Source organism: Eutrigla gurnardus, assembly GCF_963514095.1.
Source record: "Eutrigla gurnardus genome assembly, chromosome: 5".
NCBI classification, from domain to species: Eukaryota; Metazoa; Chordata; class Actinopteri; order Perciformes; family Triglidae; genus Eutrigla; species Eutrigla gurnardus.
Window position 1 is genome coordinate 21,643,463 of NC_139919.1, and position 20,432 is coordinate 21,663,894.

General features: G+C 43.9%; 1 protein-coding gene across 1 annotated transcript in view; it reads left to right on the forward strand.

Moving 5' to 3' along the window:
- The window catches only part of dock2 (dedicator of cytokinesis 2), an 85,058-nt gene continuing 64,626 nt past the window's right edge, over window positions 1–20,432 (forward strand). The window contains exons 1-23 of the mRNA XM_084009213.1: window positions 1–152; window positions 2,084–2,167; window positions 2,446–2,486; window positions 2,680–2,735; window positions 2,814–2,910; window positions 3,000–3,148; window positions 3,263–3,398; window positions 3,946–4,103; window positions 5,354–5,435; window positions 5,675–5,810; window positions 6,354–6,429; window positions 6,580–6,656; window positions 8,327–8,577; window positions 8,697–8,795; window positions 8,993–9,065; window positions 9,293–9,396; window positions 10,835–11,033; window positions 11,942–12,039; window positions 12,128–12,217; window positions 12,443–12,543; window positions 14,463–14,597; window positions 19,302–19,410; window positions 19,821–19,891. Of these exons, the coding sequence (XP_083865339.1) occupies window positions 110–152; window positions 2,084–2,167; window positions 2,446–2,486; window positions 2,680–2,735; window positions 2,814–2,910; window positions 3,000–3,148; window positions 3,263–3,398; window positions 3,946–4,103; window positions 5,354–5,435; window positions 5,675–5,810; window positions 6,354–6,429; window positions 6,580–6,656; window positions 8,327–8,577; window positions 8,697–8,795; window positions 8,993–9,065; window positions 9,293–9,396; window positions 10,835–11,033; window positions 11,942–12,039; window positions 12,128–12,217; window positions 12,443–12,543; window positions 14,463–14,597; window positions 19,302–19,410; window positions 19,821–19,891 (2,465 nt within the window). The 5' untranslated portion in view covers window positions 1–109. The remainder of the gene's footprint in view (window positions 153–2,083; window positions 2,168–2,445; window positions 2,487–2,679; window positions 2,736–2,813; window positions 2,911–2,999; window positions 3,149–3,262; window positions 3,399–3,945; window positions 4,104–5,353; window positions 5,436–5,674; window positions 5,811–6,353; window positions 6,430–6,579; window positions 6,657–8,326; window positions 8,578–8,696; window positions 8,796–8,992; window positions 9,066–9,292; window positions 9,397–10,834; window positions 11,034–11,941; window positions 12,040–12,127; window positions 12,218–12,442; window positions 12,544–14,462; window positions 14,598–19,301; window positions 19,411–19,820; window positions 19,892–20,432) is intronic.

Here is a 20,432-nt window from a genome sequence, read left to right on the forward strand (position 1 = left end):
CACATTTAAAGTAAAAAAAAAAACAGAAGTGAAAAGTTGAGCAGACACCCTTAAAAAACCTGAGAGGGAGAGAGAGAGAGAGAAATAGAAAGCAGGTCTACATGCAGTCATGTCTCCTTGGGCGAGAGCCACCTCGGAGCGGTACGGCGTAGGTAAGTCAGTGTGTGTGTGTGTGTGTGTGTGTGTGTGTGGCTTCACTTGTGTGTGTTTTTGTGTGTGTGCATGCACATACGTGTTGCTATAGTGTGTCTCTGTTTCGGCGTGACGGTAAATCATCCACGCCGTGAATACGATAGAGAAAAACATGATGCCCATCACTTCCTGATTAACAGGATGTGAGCAGGTGCTAACGGTCTGACGGAGCTTCAGGATGTACACCTCACACACAATTCACTTAAAAGAACATAAATCCCCCCAAATCACATTCACCATTTGCCTTCAACAGAACGTGTACGAGTGAAAAATCATCCACAGAATTATCATCCATTTAATCGGTTTAAAACGAGTGGCCGTCTGTTGACAATCTTTATGCAGTTCATATTATACATCGCTTAAATGCAGAAGCAGGAACATAAATGATTCTCAAAATGACTGTTTTAGATGTGGGAAAAATGGCTTTTGGCACCAGGAAGAAATCCTAGATGGTTGAAACACAATCTGCAGTTTATCAGGATTGTGGGTTGAATATGGCTCAGCATGTGTTGCCGTTAGATACGCGGGACCGACTCGCAAGCATCAGCGTGAATACATATTTCTGACTTCTAATTTGACGGCAGAGGTTCTCTGGCCCGTTGCCGACAATGCAATGATTTATCGGTTGGCATTCAGTGTGATTTCTAGGAAATGAGTGAAGACAATTAATATAAGATGTGCAACCACTTTATAGGTTAAGATTGATGTTGAAAATTGGCGATGGATTTCCATAGGCCATTTTGAATCAATTACTAATAAGATTACTCATAGAAGTGTTGTTTATCTGCTGTATGTAGACTGAATATCTTCCTGGTCTGAGTAAGGCTACAACACAGGAAGTAGAGGAGGAAGGAGGGACCTTTTCTTTTTTAACTTCAAAGGCGTCCATATAAATACTGTAGAAACCACAAAATCGTATGTACACACACATACTTTTTCAGCTTTAAAAAATAAATAATTTGGTATCTGCCACTGTTTATCCAGTCAAACTGATGTCCATGTATCTGCTGCACTGTTTATTCCTGCTGCAAACACCTGCTTCTGCCACTTAAACAGTCAATTATAGGCTACTCATTGTTGATTATTCTGCAGATTCATTTTTAGACTAATCATTGAGAAAATAGTGAAAATTAATTTCTGGTTTGCATTTTATTTAAGTGTATATTTCCTTTAATCTCATTTTAAAATGTCATTTATTCTGTCTTAATTCATTTTATTACTGTTTTTTCATGTAATGAAATGTGTTCTAGCTTCCCTGGCTTGCCTTTCCATCATTCCAATTTCTCAGCAGTCGAATTGACCTCTCCAGATCCATCAGTTAGCTGTTAATCTAATCATTTCAGCTCTGCCTTCATGGTTTTGTACAGTAAACAAGCTGGTCTGCCAACAGTCCATCAAGTGCCATGTAAACACCAGTAAACAGAAGCCTGGAAAATAAATCCGCAGGCAGGAATAAACTCCCAGTTGTCGTCTCCTTGTCACTCCTGCTGTAGTGATTTGACAGCTCCACGCTGCGTTTCAGCGCCGCCTGATCTCTATTCAACTTGTCTTCATCTTAGCTTTCTTCCACTGAGATCCTGACGTGCTTTTCTTCTCGATGAACGCTTGGTCCCGCTGTTTCCAATGTTCATGTTTATGTTTCATGGCCGTTTATCATAACCTCACACGTCCACGTGGCAGGACAACTGTTGCCAAGGTTACAGAAGAGCTGCTGCACTTCACCAATCTAGCTTATTATGCTAACCGTAGATAGAAAACAGTAGCTGTGATACACATAGCGGTGTGGTGGTGTAATGTATTCACGATGCTTTACTACACGCTTAGACTACTCTTATTGCTAGTCATGTCAAGCTATTTATCTTTAACGTCAATGTTACTCTTTCTCTTTTAGTTAAGTGGAATTTTGTCGGCAAAGGAGAGAAGCAGCTTTCCCTCGAGGTCGGAGATGCCGTCCAAATCCAGGAGATCTGTGATGGTAAGAATACCTCAAATTTGATTAAATTACATTTAGGATATGTTCATATTTTGCATCCATACATGGCTTGTCCTAAAACATAATTTCCCATTCCCCTCATATAAACCATTTGGTCAAAATGACAAAAGTTAGTACTGTCCTTAAAGTGAAATATGTTGGCTTTTGTCAGAGTATTTTGGTATCATTGTGCCTGTTGTGCATCATAGTTTTTGTTCTACGTTTCATTCCCCCAACACACACAGAGATGTCAGTAAGCTGACAGTCGATTTGTCTTTCAGGATGGTACAGAGGCTACTTGGTTCGGAACAAAGCCCAACGGGTAAGAGCTCACACACCCAGCCCCTGTTTTTACACCAGGCGGTGAATCACATTGATTTTAAAAGGAAGGTGACAATAACACATTATGCTGGATGTTCAACCAGCTTTATTCAACTGGGAGATCTTCTTTTCTAGGTTTGTGGATAAGACAGGTGAGAGCTGCCACTGATTTAGTGTTTCTTATTCATCTCCAGGGAGTGTTCCCTGCCAGTTTTATCCATGTTAAGGTGGTCGTCATTGAAAAACGAGGGTGAGTGCACTCAAAACGTCTTCGTTTGACTCCCAGAGTTCAGGTTTGTTACATTCCTGTGTGTGTGTGTGACTCCAGAGGTCAGGAGGTAGTGATGTCTGCAGAGATGCCCTTGGTGAAGGAAGTGACCACCACATTGAGGGAATGGGGAAGCATATGGAAGCAGCTCTTTGTGGTAAAAACAAAAACAAAAAGAGGCGAAGAGAAGACATGATATGAATGTGTCTGTGGCTGAATGTAACACCAAACATCTTACCTGTCCAGGCCAATAAGCAGAAACGTGTGAAGCAGGTCCAGAGGCTGATGTGTGAACTAATGGAGTGGCGTTCCCAGCTCCTGTCTGGCACTCTGCCCAGTGATGAATTCAAGGAGCTCAAGCAGAAAGTCACCTCTAAGATCGACTATGGCAACAAGTACGTCTGCTTAAAAACTTTAATACGGGCACTGTTTGAAGCTGATCTGTCGAAACAAGCTAGTTTTCTGTCCCCAGTCCTCACCTCAGCGCTATGTCTTGCTTCCTACTCCAGGATCCTGGAGCTGGACCAGGTGGTTCGGGATGAGAATGGGAACATCTTGGACCCAGAACGGGCGAGTGTCATCAGTCTGTTTCGGGCCCACGAGGAGGCCACGGCCAAGATCAATGAGCGCATCAAAGAGGAGCAGGTGAGGAACAAGGAGAGGGAAAAACCAGAAGCCACGATGGAAAGGGCAACACAGGGTGTCTCATGGGATAGAGAGAGGTCGTAATTACAACTGAATTTATTTGGCAACTTCTTTGATATTGCTGTGGTTTGACTGCACTTGACATTCCAGAGAAATGTGTACCATGGGATTTTTCCCTGGGAAACCGCTCATGGGAAAATATAAAAGCTTTTTTTTACGATAAGAAAGCAGCATAATGCAACTTTAGCCTTGGATAATGCATTTTACTTGCCAATCATGTCTGCCAGCTGAGCCTGATTGAGATTTAAGATTAAGATTCGCTTTATTTAACTTCAAATCTACAGCCTTCTTTACAATGTTTCATTGAGAGAAGAGATTTTCTACACTCTGGATTGCATCTTATACATCCCAGCTTGAAGTAACCGACTATATATTGTTATTCCAGCCATGCACATTTGTCTCGAGATGCAGGTTTTTGGCTTTCCTTTTCTCCCGTTAAACCCTTGTCCCAAGTTAACCTCCTACAACCAACGTCCTCTTCCTGCAGTCCAACATCCAGACGGATCACAGCGGGATCTCCGCACGGATCCAGTCCTCGCCCACCCACAGCCTCTACGTCTTTGTCAGGAACTTCGTCTGTCGCATCGGAGAGGACTCGGAGCTCTTCATGTCTCTCTACGACCCCATCAAACAGAGCATAATCAGGTGTCGCTTGTTCTTCTCTCTTTAGTAGTCTGTACCCCTGTAGAGTGAGCTTCACAAGGTGTTTTAGTACGTGCTGGTGTTTTCTTTTCAGGTTGATTAGAGGATTTGAAGCACCAGATTCATATACCTTGTAGCTTATATTGATCCCTCCTTCCCTCCTTTCATATGCAGCAGGATTTAAATCATAAAATAATAAAAGAAAATAATGAGAAATACCGCTGAATTTAAGTTGAGATTTTTCTTTAACCTCACCTCCATCCCACAGCTGTCTCTCCTCCTCTTTTGTTGCCTCTGCGCGCTAAATTAGAACAATGGGATGCCAAAAATAAGAATACAGAAAATACAAATTATAGGGCAGCAGATACTGACTGGCAGTGCTATGTGGTGCACTGACAGTGCTGATGCTAAACCCTGTCACTCACTGTCATACTGGGTATATCTAAGCCTCAGCCACAGCAGCAGGGAGTATTAAGATAGACCTGGATCCATCATGTTTTGTTCAATACATATCCATCACCATTCAATCATCTCTTACCCTCTTGGTATTTGTCCTTGTTTCAGGTTAGTCTCTGTCTCATTTTCTCTTGTTTAATAGGTTAAATGCTTGTTTTTTCTTTCTTTTTGTGCTCCCCATCCCCCTAGGTTGTCTATTGTCGGACACTTTTTCATCAGCGTTGATTCCCGCTACTGTTCACATGTCTGTGCTGCTGACTATCTTTCTATTCATCCCTCAGTTAGATGCTTGTATGTCAGGAACATGCTATTGGGAATAGAGAGGTTGTATTTTTAGCACATCAGTCTGAGTTGTTATGCAGCTGCACTGGGTGGCATTAGTGGATCCACAGGCCTGTCAGGGGATGACTGGAACTGGAATTTATAATTAAGTCCCCCACAAATCATGTAATGCCACATCAGGATACTGCCTGTACTGTACTGCAGCGTGCCCATGTAACCCAGGCAGGCTGATCTGTGATTTTGCCAAAGAGTACCTAAAGATGAGGGAGGCAGTCCAGCTTTATCTGGACTGGGCACTCGCTCAGTCCTGGACTGGACAGATAGCGTTCCTACCCCTTTGATTTCATCACTTCCTGTAGGTGGAAATGTAGAAACCCCAAAATAGCATTTCATCTTTTCAAGAAAGACATTATTTTCTTTTGGTCAAGAGAATGAGATGATCCTTATTGTGTGTCTATATATTAAAATATTGTAACAGTAACAGTAACAACAACTGTTTCCCCTGCTTTGTGCAGTGAGAACTACTTGGTACGCTGGGGCAGCAAAGGATTCCCAAAGGAGATCGACATGCTCAACAACCTGAAGGTTGTCTTTACAGTAAGTCACCAAATGATGGCACTATCACGCTGTTTCTTAGCGCTACAGACACTGCCCTGTATGAGAATGAATAGATGCATTCCCTCTTAGAAGATTGCATTGATTTTTTTCTCCTTCACCCTCTTTCCCATCAACCTAATGTCCCCCAACTCCTTTTTTCCTCCTCATATCTTTTATTCCCACTTCCCACTTCTATACATATTGTTTTGCTTTCTTTTCTCCCCGTTTGTCTCCACCAGGACCTGGGGAACAAGGATCTGTGCAGAGAGAAGATTTATCTAATCTGTCAGATAGTGAGGGTGGGCAGGATGGACCTGAAAGAGACAAACAACAAGAAAAGCACTCAAGGCCTGAGGAGACCATTCGGTGTGGCAGGTACTTGAAAATCAGTCAATACCATTTTTTTTTGTCGGTGCTTCCCATTTGCCCAAACCAAGTGTTTCAGCAATATGCAAAGTATTATTTGTAGTTGTTAGACTTACGGGCATGGCTTTTAGTGGCCTCTCTCTTCAAGCTGCAATACATTTACCTCATTCACACTGCAAAATGTTACCGGTTTAGCCAACACTAATGGCCTTTAGTAGCGTCTTCAGTCATTTTTACTTTTGTTCCCTAAAGGTCATTTTCTCTGATTGTCAGCTGGTGCTGGTGCTGGTGCTGCAGGTTTTATTTCCCATATTAACTGACCAAGACAACCACAGTCATCTTTTGCACAAACAAAACTAATATATTGATCGTCTACTACCTTTTTTCCCTATATGCTCAAAAAAATTGCATTTATCCTCAATTAACAGAAAAGATCCATCAGGAAGTGAAGTGGTTGTATGTTCACAGAGGCTGTCTTTGCAGACTACAGATCCACATCAGAGTGTTTCTCTTTTGCAATCACAAACACATTTGTTTTCCTTTTCTCGGCAGTGATGGACATTAGTGATCTCATCAAAGGGAAGATCGAATGCGACGAGGAGAAGCAGTTTTTCATCCCCTTCTTCCCGTATGACCCATTTTCCTCCTCTATTACTCACAAATCCTCTAATTAGATAGCAGTGTTGCAGTTTTGTGTTTGAACGTTTTCCAAAATCTGCTGGATATTAAGCTCAAACAGTTGATACGTGGTTTTTAAAGTGTGTCTGTTTGGCTTCAGGGTGGTCGCTGAGAACGACTTTCTCCACTCCTTGCTGAACAAGGTGACAGCGTCGCGAGGAGACAGCGGCGGACAAGGTACCGTTGGCCTTCTCTTGTTTCCTGTAGGTGTGCGCCACGTGACCATTCGGCCAAAGTTAGTGGCCTTGAATGCACTTAAGGTTCCCGCTGGACTGTGTACGCTGCAATCATTCTGTGGTCAGTCATAATGGCCGCTCCTCATCGCCTCCTCGCCTCTTCCCCCTGCTGTGCCAGTGAGAAGGGAGAATATTATCCTGATGGATAGCATGCGCCCTCGAGCCGATGTCTCCATATTACTTATCCTTTATTTCTCCCTCACCGTCCTCCCGGTCTCGCTGCCCCGCTACCTCATGTTTATGGCGGACTCTGACAGCCCCTATGGGTGACACCGTCTTGTTCCGCCGGAGTAAACCTGCGTGTCGGACTGCACTGTCATCTCGCCCGGCTTTTATCTTCCCTCTCGCTCCTGAAAGCCCTCGGCGTAACCTAGATATGAAAAGAGCACCTGGGCCAGCAGATATGGACGGAGCACCTAAGGCCACCAGATGTCTGTTCTTAACATTACTCACCCACTAATCTGTCCTTCCTCTCACTTTGAGATGCTTTTTTTTTTTTGCCACAGCACCAGAGTATTCCCCGTAGGTGTGTGGTTAACCTCTGGAATGTAGGTTTGTGACATAGTTTGGATTTCAACCACCATGTTTTTCCCTAAAATAGCCAACCCCCTTCTTTCATGCCATGTCCATCCTTTGTGTGTGCTTTCTCCCAGGATTTCTCTGAAAGCTGTGAAATATTCTGCCTATTATGATAAAGCCTTCACACTTTCTTTGTCTCCTTAGCCCCCCTGTTTATAGTGTTATTGATTACAGCATAGTTTGTTACAACGGCAGGTGTTTTGTACATCCCCGCTTCACTTGGAACACTTAAACATTACGCTCGCCATAGATAAACACTCATATTTTACACAAAGTGGATCTCACTTTAAGTTCAGCTCTCAGGCTGAATATTTCAGGGTTTCATTACGGCCTGGAAACATCTTAAAATGTTTTGAAATTCAATTTTTGTTAGTGCCGGGCCTTGAAATTCCTTATTCATTCATTTGGCTTTAATTTGAATTTACTTACCTGCAGCGAGAACTGAAAATTCCTCTCTGGATCCCTCATTTAAAATAGCCTGGAGTGGCACCTATTTGTCCAAGTAAATATTGTTCAATTTATTGATATTTGTTCCCACAAAGCTCTGTGAGGTACAGTATTGAATTTAAATCTCTGAGAGCTACACATACCCTGTGTTTTCCTGTTTGGGGTGATCAAGTTTGGTCATTTTTAAGGTGGAAATAGGAGAATAAAGGAGAATATCTAATCAAATCTCTGTGACACTTCATTAACTCAAAGCTTTTGTGTAATTAGGAATGAATTAGCAATAAATCAGTTGATGAGTTGAAGGTTCTTAACTGATGATGTAGATCCTTAAATAAAATGCCACAATAAAATTTTATGTTTCTATCAACTTGATGAATGATTTCTCCCAAATTAAAGGCAGCATATCCCAGAGAATATGAGCCATGCATCAGCATGCCATCTATCTAATGATTATGAGTCACATGATGGTCTAAAGCCTTTTTTTTCATATCAAGAATATGTGTTTTTAAGGGAACTGAACACTGCTTAGAAAAAGGGGAAAACAACCTGTTATTAATATGTAGCTTTCCCTTCACCTTCCTCCAGGTCTGTGGGTGACCATGAAGGCCCTGGTGGGGGACATAGTCCAGATCCGGAAAGAGTACCCTCACCTGGTGGACCGCAGCACCGTGGTGGCCCGCAAGCTGGGCTTCCCAGAGATCATTATGCCGGGAGATGTCCGCAACGACATCTACCTCATCCTGCAGGGCGGCGACTTTGACAAATACAACAAGACGACGCAGAAGAACGTGGAGGTCATCATGTGGGTGTGTGACGAGGAGGGCAAGGTCATTCAGGTAAACCGCTTGTGCAGCATTTAAGAGACGTCTGGGTGGTCCAATGAGGGAGCTCTTACACACACAAACTTAAAACCTTTCAGCTCAACGTTACAATTATTTTGATCTCTCTTGCCTAGAACTCCATCTGTCTGGGAGCAGGGGACAAGGCGGTCAGTGAGTACAGATCCGTCATCTACTACCAAATCAAGCAGCCTCGCTGGATGGAGACAATTAAGGTGTGTGCATTGAAGAGGGAGTTACAGAAGTATTTAGTGGTCTAATTTTACTTCTGTCTAGACACTTCTTCTAGTTTCCTAGAAGGTGTCATTTGTTCAACATTTGTATTCCACATATCAACCACATCTTTCACTTAAACCCCAGAATGTTTCATGTGTAAAGTATTAAGAGATCTGCTATTTGACGTGTCCTCCAGGTGGCTGTCCCTCTGGAAGAAATGCACAGAATTCATTTACGCTTCATGTTCAGACACCGCTCTTCCCAGGAGTGTGAGTATCAGCCTCTCTCCCTCCACCCGTCTATCCTCTCCATGCATCCACACTCACACTCTACTCCGATCCCCCGGAGCATCATGGGACACTGAAAGGACCCAATGATAAGCAATTTGGAAAAAATGACCTAAGGCATCATTACGCACCCTTTTCTATTTCCCTGATGTGTTTCCCCCCCCCTCCTCCCTCTCTCTGTTTACGTCCCCGCCGCCTCCGTCTCGTAGCCAAGGACAAGAGTGAGAAGAACTTTGCCATGGCCTTCGTGCGTCTGATGAAGGACGATGGGACTGTTCTCCAAGATGGACTGCATGACCTCGTAGTCTTCAAGGTAAGAAACTTGGAGAACTTGGGAAAACAGATTCCAGGAAAAGCTAATCAAGTAAAGAGTAACATTTTCAGCTCCCTGAAAACCTGATTCATTTAATATTGGATGTGAAACTTTTTTTTATTATTGGCACCCATATCCCTGCTTCCTTGACCTAAGCTTTGAGACTTATAAAAATACTAAAGCTCCTCCGGGAGTAATAAATGACATAGTGAGCCTTTTATGATGAGAAAGGGTCACAGCTCATTACTTTTGTTAGATCTACCAGTTTGGATTAAACAGCCCCGACTACAATAAATCTGGAATCTTTTTTTGGGTCATTTTTCGCCTTTATCGGACAGATGACAGCATAAAGCAGGACTGGAAATTGGGAGAGAGAGAGATGCAACAAATGTCCAGAGGCCGAACTGAATCTGGGACATTGTGGTTATATGGTGCTGTCACCGCTCGCCGATCAAGGCGCCCCCTTGAAGTAGTACGTCAAATTAAAAGTGTCGCCAGCTGGTAATTAATAGCTCAACCAATTGACGTAATTCTTTTGATACGTCCGTCATGGTAAGACATGAATGAGAGCGATTATTCTAATCGTACCGAAGCTCACTGCCGTTCCTGTGCAGCTCTGGTGGTTTTTGTTTGCATATCATAAAAAATGGCTTCTTGCTTGAAACATCGTAGAAAAGGCTGAACCGCTGTTAACCTCAACGATACAGTATCTACTGTAACAGTTGAGCTCAGCTGCATCCATCATCAAAGACAAACATATAGTGAGTCTTGATGGGAGATTATGGCCACCCAGGTCGAGTCAAGCCAAATAGATTTCCTGCCAAATGAGCCAAGGCTAAGATTGAATCCCCCTATTGATTAAATGCCAAACGCAATGAAGATTAATTACTTGTGATGCACTCAAAGGCCAAATGAATGGTCCTTATGTGCCCTTTTTCTCGATTATCCCTCGTTATCCTTGCATTCCTCTCCTTCTCGGTGCCGCTCATGGCTTCAATCTCTCATTCCCTGCTTTTCCACACTCATCACTTGTGGTTTCGCATTATTGAGCTTTGAGGCCCGAATGAATCTATGACCTGAAGACTGGAAATTGATACGTGGAAAAGTGTACAGTAGGTAAAGTATGATCACATGAACAAACATGCCATGATATCCTGTCTCTTTTTCAAATTTCACATTTTCTTATGTGTTCACTTGAGCTTTTCAGCAAGAAAAATGCTGAACTTTTAGATCGTTTCCGAACAATTTACAAACCGAGTTGAGTAGATAAAGCAAGTGTAGCAAACCCCAGTGTCTTCTACTCCGCATGAAGACATTTTGACTAACACAGGAAATATAATTCTTACCCCGATGCTGCTATGGCAGCCACCAAACATCTGTGCCATCATTTACAAGCTACTGGCGTGTTAAAAAGGACTCCTTCACACTGTCCTCTCAGGGTGACAGCAAGCGCATGGAAGATGTGAACTGCTACCTGTCGGTGCCCTCGACCCGCAACCACCAAGGCGACCCCCACAAGGTGGCGATGCTGAGCCGCAGCTCCAGCAACTTGTCAGGGAGCGGAGGCCTGTCGGTCAGCTCCAGGGACAGCTTCTCCATCTCCACACTGGTCTGCTCCACCAAACTCACCCAGAACGGTAGGTGTGTGTGTGTGTGTGTGTGTGTGTGTGTGTGTGTGTGTGTTCATATGTTAAGAATGATACCAGCGTACCTCATTGACATGGGCATCACGATGATAGCTGAAGGCCGATGTAAGGGTAAAGGTGTAGCTAGACAATTAACGGCGAGTCAACAGTATGTTAATGCGGTTTAACGATGCCAGAACTATACGTTCGTGTGTGTGTGTGTGATGCGTTCATGGTCATGGAATTGTAAACACGAGATAGGCTGAACCGTGTTTACATGGGTTTGATTAGTGAGGAATATTGTCATTTTGTCCTACACACTCTGGCACGCAGCCAGCCAGACACACACACACGCACACACACACACACACACACACACACACGCCGAAGTGCTGGTACGTTCCAGACAGTAAGGTGCAGCAGGCACAGGTGCAGTGCAACAGCTGTTACTGAGGAAGCCGGTCCATCATTGTAATGAACATTATCCTGCAGTATTAATCACCCATACCCCACACACACACACACACACACACACAGTGTTGTTTGGGGGCACTCGCCAGATGTGCCGTTTGACTTGGCGAGTCAAAAATGGTTGGACAGGAAAAGCAGTGAGTTTCGACCGGGCAGCCCTACAGAGACATGGAAATGTGTCCCACGTCAAACTCTAGGAAAATTAATGACAGAAACGGTGGATCTGAATGTTCAGCTAAGTGTGCTCCCTAAATACAGGAAGAACAGCTTAGCTTATAAATATATATATATATATATATATATATATATATATATATATATATATATATTGACAGAAAGTGAAAAATGACTACAACTAGGAGTACATTTTGATCTGGGCAGCTTTGATCAGCATGCTAGACAGCTGCGTGTTAAGACCACTGAACAGAACCTGTGTCTCTCCTCTCCAGTGGGTCTGCTGGGGCTGCTCAAGTGGAGGACTCGACCGGAGCTCCTCAAAGAGAACCTTGAGAAACTCAAAGGGATTGATGGCGAGGAGGTGGTCAAGGTGAGCGGTGTGAATGTAAGCGTGTCTTTGTGTGAGCGGTAGTTGTGCGCCCTCTCAGCGGATCTCTCTCCTGTTTCTGTACATTTAGTTCCTGCAGGACACTCTGGATGCCTTGTTCAACATCATGATGGAACACTCTCAGACTGACGACTATGACATCCTCGTGTTCGACGCGTTGGTGAGTGTGTGTTTACCAGGATAACGTGTGTGTCTCCGCGTTAGCAGCTTGTCAACAGATGCAGCTGATTTTGTGACACGCTGTCTCTTTGCGTCGTCTACCTATCCGTCTTTTTCCCCCCCAAATAAACACGTCCATCAGACGACTGAATGTCTTGTTATCTGCCTTGTAAATGTCCATGCAAACATGTAACCCGCTCTGTTTCCACCTCCTCCTGTCTGCCAGATATACATCATCGGTCTGATCGCTGACAGGAAGTTCCAGCACTTCAACACGGTGCTGGAGGCCTACATCAAGCAGCATTTCAGCGCGACGCTGGCCTACAAGTAGGTTACTTCCTGGATCTCAACCCGCTTCCTTTCTTCTCACTCGGTTACGTGCGCATTTCCTGCATGAAAGAAAGCGCCGTCTCACCACCGCGTATGTCTTGCATCAGATCCTTTCCTCATCAGAACACTTGACGTGAATCTGACCGATTTTAAATTGATATTTTACGGTCGAGGAAGAAGCAACAAGGCAAATACTGCAGACAAGCAACGTGTAACATGTATGAGGGCAAAGAGTCACATAGATGCTCCAAAAAGAAAAAAGTTCATCCAAATGCATATACAGTATTCATGCAGCTTGCCTGAATGTCTTGAGAAGGCAAAGATCCTTATCCTTATTTAATTTGCCACAGGAGACCTACTGACTGCAACTATTTAAGGGATAATTTTATACTCTTTATTGCTCCATAAAATGCCCGTTTGGCACTTAATTCAGGCATAACCTAAGTATGAGGTTTAATGACACCATGTTACCTTTAAAAACACACTATATTACTTACCGTGTATCGGCAATGTTCTTGTTTACGTTGTAAGTACAATCTTTTACAACGCAGTTCTCCCAAACTCCAGGGAATAATAAAATCTCTGAAATCCCATGTCAATAATCCTTTGTCATCAAGCCAAAGAACAGACTATTTGGGGTTCCTAGAAGTTACAGCACCAGAACGGCAAACATGCATAAATAGCAATAATTTGGGTTGTACCATTTGGAATCTCACGCATGATCTTTCATGCCAGAGCTGTGAACGCTCATCCCATTGTGACTGAATGCTGCACTGTATCTAGCTGCCACCGGAGGTCAGTGTGTCTTTTGGCCTTTGACGCACTCCTGGATTAGAGTGTTAACCCTGCCTCTCTGTGGACCAGCAGCTCAAGCACTCAGCCAAACACTTCTGTTTGCTTTGGACTCTTTGTTAATACACTTCCCATGGTTCAGTGGGCACTGAAGACAATATTTATTTAAGCTTCAGTTAGAATATTAAAAGCATTTCTAACTCTTCCTCCCTCCCCCTCGAATCTTTTCTTGCTTCCTCAAACATCTTCTCGTTCCCTCGGCCTCCTTTTGACCAAATATCCCTGTGATGTTCCTCCTTTACTCTCTTCTCGTCTGTTCTTCGCCCCGTCTACTCCATCCCTCCCTCCGCCAGTGTGTTGGTGTTCACCCTCTTTAAGAGGGTCACTGCAGCTTAACGCCTATCAGCCCAGAGGCTGGTTATGTAAAACTCTCTAACTCCCTCTCGTTACATTTAAACTATCTCTTGCTCTTAAAACAGAATAAATCCCCCATGCGCTTGCCTTTTAAGCCAGGCAGCAAAACAAAACCAGGGTGAAGACTGAGCGGTAATCACGTTGGTGGTATTTTGAAGGGCCACCCTGATGGCAGTAAGGCCAGATTAGAGTTAGTTTTTTTAAAGGAGCGTTATTATGTATTATTACTGCTGTTTAAGAGGATTTGAGTAGTTTTTAAACCAGTTAATGGGTGATCCCTTGTTGCCAGTTCATGGAAAAGGAGCCATCACAAAGCCAAAAGTCTAAACCCTCTTACGGCCTCCGGTATTGTCTTTTATGTGCCATTGAGATGATGCTAAGGTCATGACCTGAGCCTGAACTCTGTGCCACACACACCTTAATATAGATGTGTGTCTAAAGACACCTGTGGGGTGTGCATGTGTTGGAGAAAGATTTCTTTTTTCCGCCATGCATTTACAGGCAAATCCAAATCTCCGTGAGCTGTGTGAAAGGTACATCTGTTGAGGTGTGAAACACTATTTAGCCATTTTTCCCACAACCTTTCTCCCTGCCAGTCTCTCCTCTCTGTCGTTCTTTCAGCCCACACTCTGTCGCACTGTCGAGTTTAACTTTACAACCTGTGGAACGTCCCAAAAAGGAAATCTCCTTGTTGTGTCTTTCCCTCCCAGGAAGCTGATGTCCGTGCTGAAGAGGTATCTGGACGTGTCCAGCCGAGGCGAACAGTGCGAGCCCATCCTCCGAACCCTCAAGGCTCTCGAGTACATCTTCAAGTTCATCGTCCGCTCACGCATGCTCTACTCCCAGTGAGTGTTTTTGCACCTTTCGCCTGGACTGATCTTTATGCTAACAGCTGCTGATTCCTTTTTGGGCGATAATCCAAATAGTTCTTGTTGAGCACACACAGAAGCCCAGTGACGCCGCGGGGGTTATTGGTTTTGACAGCTCCCTGAGAAAGGAGCTGCTGATTACAGCACTAACGTTGCTAATAAGCATCGACGATGAAGTGCAGTGTCCGGATTAGAGCTAATGGCAGGGCGGCTCTGCTGAATGTGCAGCCGACGCCACGCCAGACAGGCAAGAGAGACTTATGACAGCGACTGTGCTGAGCTGAGAGCTGCACCGCACAATAAGTGGGGAAACCGCAGCGCACAGAAATGGATGCTGACAAATCAGAAACATGATCCACAACCAATGTGTGTGTGTGTGTGTGTCTGTGTGTGTGTCTGTGTGTGTGTGTGTGTGTGTGTGTGTGTGTGTGTGTGTGTGTGTGTGTGTGTGTGTGTGTGTGTGTGTGTGTGTGTGTGAGAGAGTGTGTGTGTGTCTGTGTGTGTGATATATAAGACACGATTGTGTGCATAATTGAACGCTTGCTCATATAATGCAAAGTTTATGTGAATTGTTTTGCACTGTGTGTCTCTGTTAGAAGCAGTGTGTTAGTGGTTGTATAAGTGAGTTGGGATCTGTGAGTGTGTGTGTGTCTGTGTGTGTGTGTGTGTGTGTGTGTGTGTGTGTCTGTGTGAGTGTGTGTGTGTCTGTGTGTGTGTGTTTGTCGTTGGAAGTCTGCTGGTCAATGAAGGTCTCCCTTTTTAATCTTCTCGAGGGCATCGGCGGCTTTGTTTGTTGAAAATTGGTGTGTTTATTGATGTGGTGGGTGCGTTTGTTTATTTATTCGGTGGGTGCGGATTTGTGTGGATGCAATGATGTAGATCCCTAAGTGTGTGTGTGTGTGCGGTGGGGGGGGGGGGGGGGGGGGGGGGCTCCCCTGGGTATCTCTGAGCCGATAAATCTCACTCCCTTTCTCTCCCCCCCTATCCGTCGTTCCCCCGAACTACTTGCAGCTGATTACTTCAACTCGCTCCGCATCTAAAGTTTCCACATCGGGTTTCTCCTCGTATAAGACCTTGTCACGCCAACGGAGAATCAGGTATTCATGGGAGCCGCCCGTGCTGTAGGTGAATCTGTAAGGCTCCGTCTTCATCACCATCAAGACTAGCAGTCATTAATAGTTAAACGGGCGGAACTGAAGATTTATTAGCTTGTCAAACCCGGCTTTGCGTAAAGTGTGTTAGGTACCTGTGATGTTTCCTTCAGAAATATGTAAGGCACGCTGTACCAGATTTGGCTCTTTCCCTCACCTTCTCTCTGTCCTTCACGCCCCGAAGCTTTCACATTACTTCCCTGAAGTCTAGTTCATCAGATGTATCTCTTTCTTTTTCCTTCCCCGGAGCATTTGCTGTGTTCCAGTTTCCTCCATCTGTCTGATCCTCCCCTCATCCTCTTTCTTTCTATCGCTCCGCTCAACTTTAAATCTCACCTTCTCTCTTCCCTTTGCTCCTCCTCCCCGTACCTTGTCCTACGGAGCACGTCACATTCATTCTGTCATGAAGGATAAGTACGTTTTTCAATAAGAACATCTTTTCTAATGAATGCGATAAGGATCTTATTATGAGATCACTTTTGTTTCCAGTGAAAACGTATACTATGGCTTTTCTAATAACAACGACGTTCTAATTTAGTTATCTTGTTCTAGGAAGACATAATATCTGGTAGTAATAATAACATTTCTTGTAAAATAATGAGAAATAGTTCATATTAAAATCACACTCATTACAGGGAGAGCTGCGAAGAAGACTCTGATAACTCGATACTTTGACGCATTTCATCTTTTTCACGCTTTATTCTGATTGGCCTAATGGGTCTCCAGTGTCTCCATGAGGAAACTCTGACTCTCAGATAAGATAACAAGACTCAAGGTAGCTGTGACTCATTTTCAAAAGTTTCACTGATCAGTCTTAGAGTAGCAATTTAGTTTTTAATATACTTTATTGATGCGTCGCAGTGATATTGGCTCACCACGCTGTTTGTCCGCTCGTCCATCGTGGATTTACTTAATTAAGTAATTTTTTACTGATTGGTCCAGGGTGAATCATAACAAGGTGAAAGACTGATGTGATTGAACAGAGATTTCATAATTCAGGGAAGGTTTGCACCTTTCTCTCCTTTTTTTTTTGTTCTGCCACCCCCTCTGTACTTTTCCTCACTCATTTCTCTCCCCTTTGTTCATTCCCTGCACGTCATCCCTCTATCTCTCTCTACCTCTCTCTATCTCTCTCTCTATCTCTCTCTCCCCTCCATCTATTAGGTAGATGAGTGTGACATATTTGTGTTGTTGTGCGCATGTGAAGGTAGTTCTCTACTAAGTATAACTATTTTAGTGAAGTGCATGTATATGTGTGGTGTGAGCTCACATCAACAGTCTGAGACACACACACACACACACACATTCATGCACAGACAGGGCCGACGGATTAAGCAGGACAATGGCGCGTCTGTAATCATAACTATACTCCGCAAAGAGCCCGGCCATAATACCTCTGTGTGTTACCGCCTAATCCCACATGCTAAATGTGCTGTGTGCCACGTGATAATCCTTCCCTCCAGAACTCATCGTTTCCATTGTAATTAACAACTTGCACGGCTCCACTGAATCCCACAGAGATGGTAAGGAGAGTGGAGAGAGTCTTAAGGGATGCGGGTGGGATGTGTGGGTGTTGAATGTGTGATGGGAGTCGCAGCAACGAAGATAACCCAGTTTGTTTTTTGTTGAGTCAGAGGGGGGATTGTTAGAATCACTCTGTTGGTGCTTGACAATGTTATGTAAAGTTGTTACCTTAATGCTGCATGAGTTTGCCGTATCTCTTTAATAGAATAAAACGTGTACTGGTTCTATAATTCATCACTCATGACCCACTAGAACTGTGTGGTGTATCTGCAGGAGAGCCCGACCGATAAAGGATTTTGAAGGCCAATACCGATAGAAATGTTTCTTGATTTAAAAATCCGATATTCCGATATATAGGCTGATATTTTTTTTTCAGAAACGCGTAACAAAACATTAACAGCTTTCCTTAACATTAGTTATTTGTAGTTATTTTTGAGTCTTCACTAAAATAATATGATAATGCAGTTTACAAATAAATATTTTATTGTCACAACGAAACAGAGGAACAACAAAATATATTATAGTTCTGTTAAATAAAATGTATAAAAATACAAACTTAAGATATAAAACTTAAAGTCCTTTGAACAAAAACACAATTACAACAACAACCAAACACAAAGTAACCACTATTAAAAGACTTGGTAAGCTTCAGAAATATAACTTCGAACAAGACTGGAGACAAATTCTGTTAAGGGTGTTTCGTCCGTTTTTATTTTATTTTTAAAATATTCATTTATCTGCCATTATAAATGCCGATACCGATAGTTTGGAAAATGCCTAATATCGGCCGATAATATCGGCCCGCTGATATACTGGTCGGGCTCTAATCTGCAGAGAACCTACCCTCTGCCTTTATCTGCTCTTTACTTGTTATTTGGCCGTGTGCGGGGCGTTTCTGCAGCCAATAACGGCACGCAGGTGGAAACGCCGTGACCGGGTTACATCGCTGTCTCTCTCTCCTGCTGTCTGTCTGTGACCTGTGACTGTGAGTGTATAAAGAGCAGAGGGGGTCACAGAGGGGGTCACAGAGGGGGTCACAGCGGACAGGATGCTTCATTCATTCAAAGTCCAGCAGTGCATCACTTTCCCACAGAGTTGTGTGGAGGCGTGGCCACATTTATTTGTGCTCTATCAAGTAACCCTCTCTGAAATGATGAGAAAATAACCTTTTATTCCTTCACTGGTTTCTTCTCACTCACCTCACTCCCTCTCTAGCTTGCTCGACCCCCCGCTGCTCTCTCTCTCTCTCTATCTCCGCCTCGCTCGCTCGTAGAGCTGAGGATGATGGGGGTGTTTACGGACAGCAGCCATCAACGCTGCATAGTTTATAAGTAAGGAACTGCAGCCAATTCATTCCATCGCTCCATTTCCAGGAATCTGGGTGTAATTTCGTGTTTCACAGAGGAAGCCAGTGCCGGCTGAATGAGGATAACTTCAAAAACATGCCTATTACTAACTGGGAATCGATTTGAACTGTGATGAGAAACAACTGCAGAATAATTTACACCCCAGTGGTTTCCATTGTCTGGGATATAAAAATTCACAAACTCACAGCTGGCTTAAGTGATGGATGCGACGGATGATAAAAAGGATAGACGCAAAAGGAAGGAAACGACTTCAAGAGATGCTGTGAAGTAAAGCCTGACTTTACTGTCCATCCATATTGTTATATATTTAAGTTGCTAAAGTAGCTTTTGGATAACAATCCCTCCATATTTCTGTTGCACTGAAACTTATGAATATGGTTCTTTCTGTCTACATTTACATCAAACTTGAGCGTCTTATCAACCATCCTTGTTTTGACACTTTGTCTCATATTGTCTCTCCACCCTCCCTGATTATTCAACCCCCCCTGCTGTTTTCTCTCATCTCTCTCTCCTTCCTCCATCCTCCTTCATCCCCCTCGCTAATCACACCATCATTTCTTTCCCCCCCTGACATTTGTCTGATTCTTCTGCCTCTCTCCCCGATTGCATTGCCATTAATTCCCTCCTACCCTCCTCAGGCTGTACGAGGGGAAAGAGCAGGCGGAGTTTGAGGAGTCGCTAAGGAGGCTTTTTGAATCCATCAACAGCCTGATGAGAACCGACTACACCACCACTCTGCTGCTCAGGGTAATCCCGCGTGTTCACACAGTTCCTCACCACCTCCCGATCCTCTTTACATTCTTCTCATCTTCATCCTCGCCCCTTTCTGCTTCATCCTCGGCTTTTTACTTTACATTTACCTGTCTGGCTCTCATCCTCCTCGTGATCCAGCTCCTCTAATGAGATCTCTCAGGCCGACTATGACTACATGACTATATATTCTTCCTCTCATCGTCACAGTACACACCGAGGCACCACAAGTACTAAGTAAGGCTGACACACAAGTAGCCCTGCGAAAAAAAACATTAAAAAAAATATATTTATCTCCCACTTTCACAGACAATTTGATGGCACTTTCTTTTTGCCCCCATCAGCTTTCACAGGATTTCAAGGCAGCATTTTAACGGTGTTTACTTCTGGTTTGTGTGTGTCATCAGGTTGCTGCTCTGAAGTACCTGCCAACCGTCCTGCATGATGTTGAGAAAGTGTTTGATGCCAAACTCCTCAGGTAAGCTTGCCTTTATATACACACACACACACACACACACACACACACACACTAGCACCTTATCTTTAGCCTCGTTCAGGGACACTTACAGAGAGGATAAATGGGAGCTTTCAGCCCAGCTGAAGTTCTTCCTCCTGGTTTTTGTTCGGTGACCCCGCCCCCCCCAACACACACACACACACACACACACACACACACACACACACACACACTCCATCCTGGTTGAGCTGTACCTTCTTTATCAGGTGATAAAAATCTCATCAAACTGACACATACACAAGGACACACACTCGAACACACGCCTCCTCCATGTGCCCCTGAGTGAATTGACAATTTCAGTGAAACCATCAAAGAAAAGCCATTTGAACCTCTTCTCTCTGTTTTAATCTGAGCCTCCTTAAGAACCAAACGGCAGACTTGGAATGGCTCGTTTAACCTTTCTTTGACCCCAAATCAAACACCCGATATACTGTTTAGCCCAGGAAATGGCCTCAGCCTATATACTTATCCCGTTTGAACACTTTGTTTCAAAGCCGGTTAT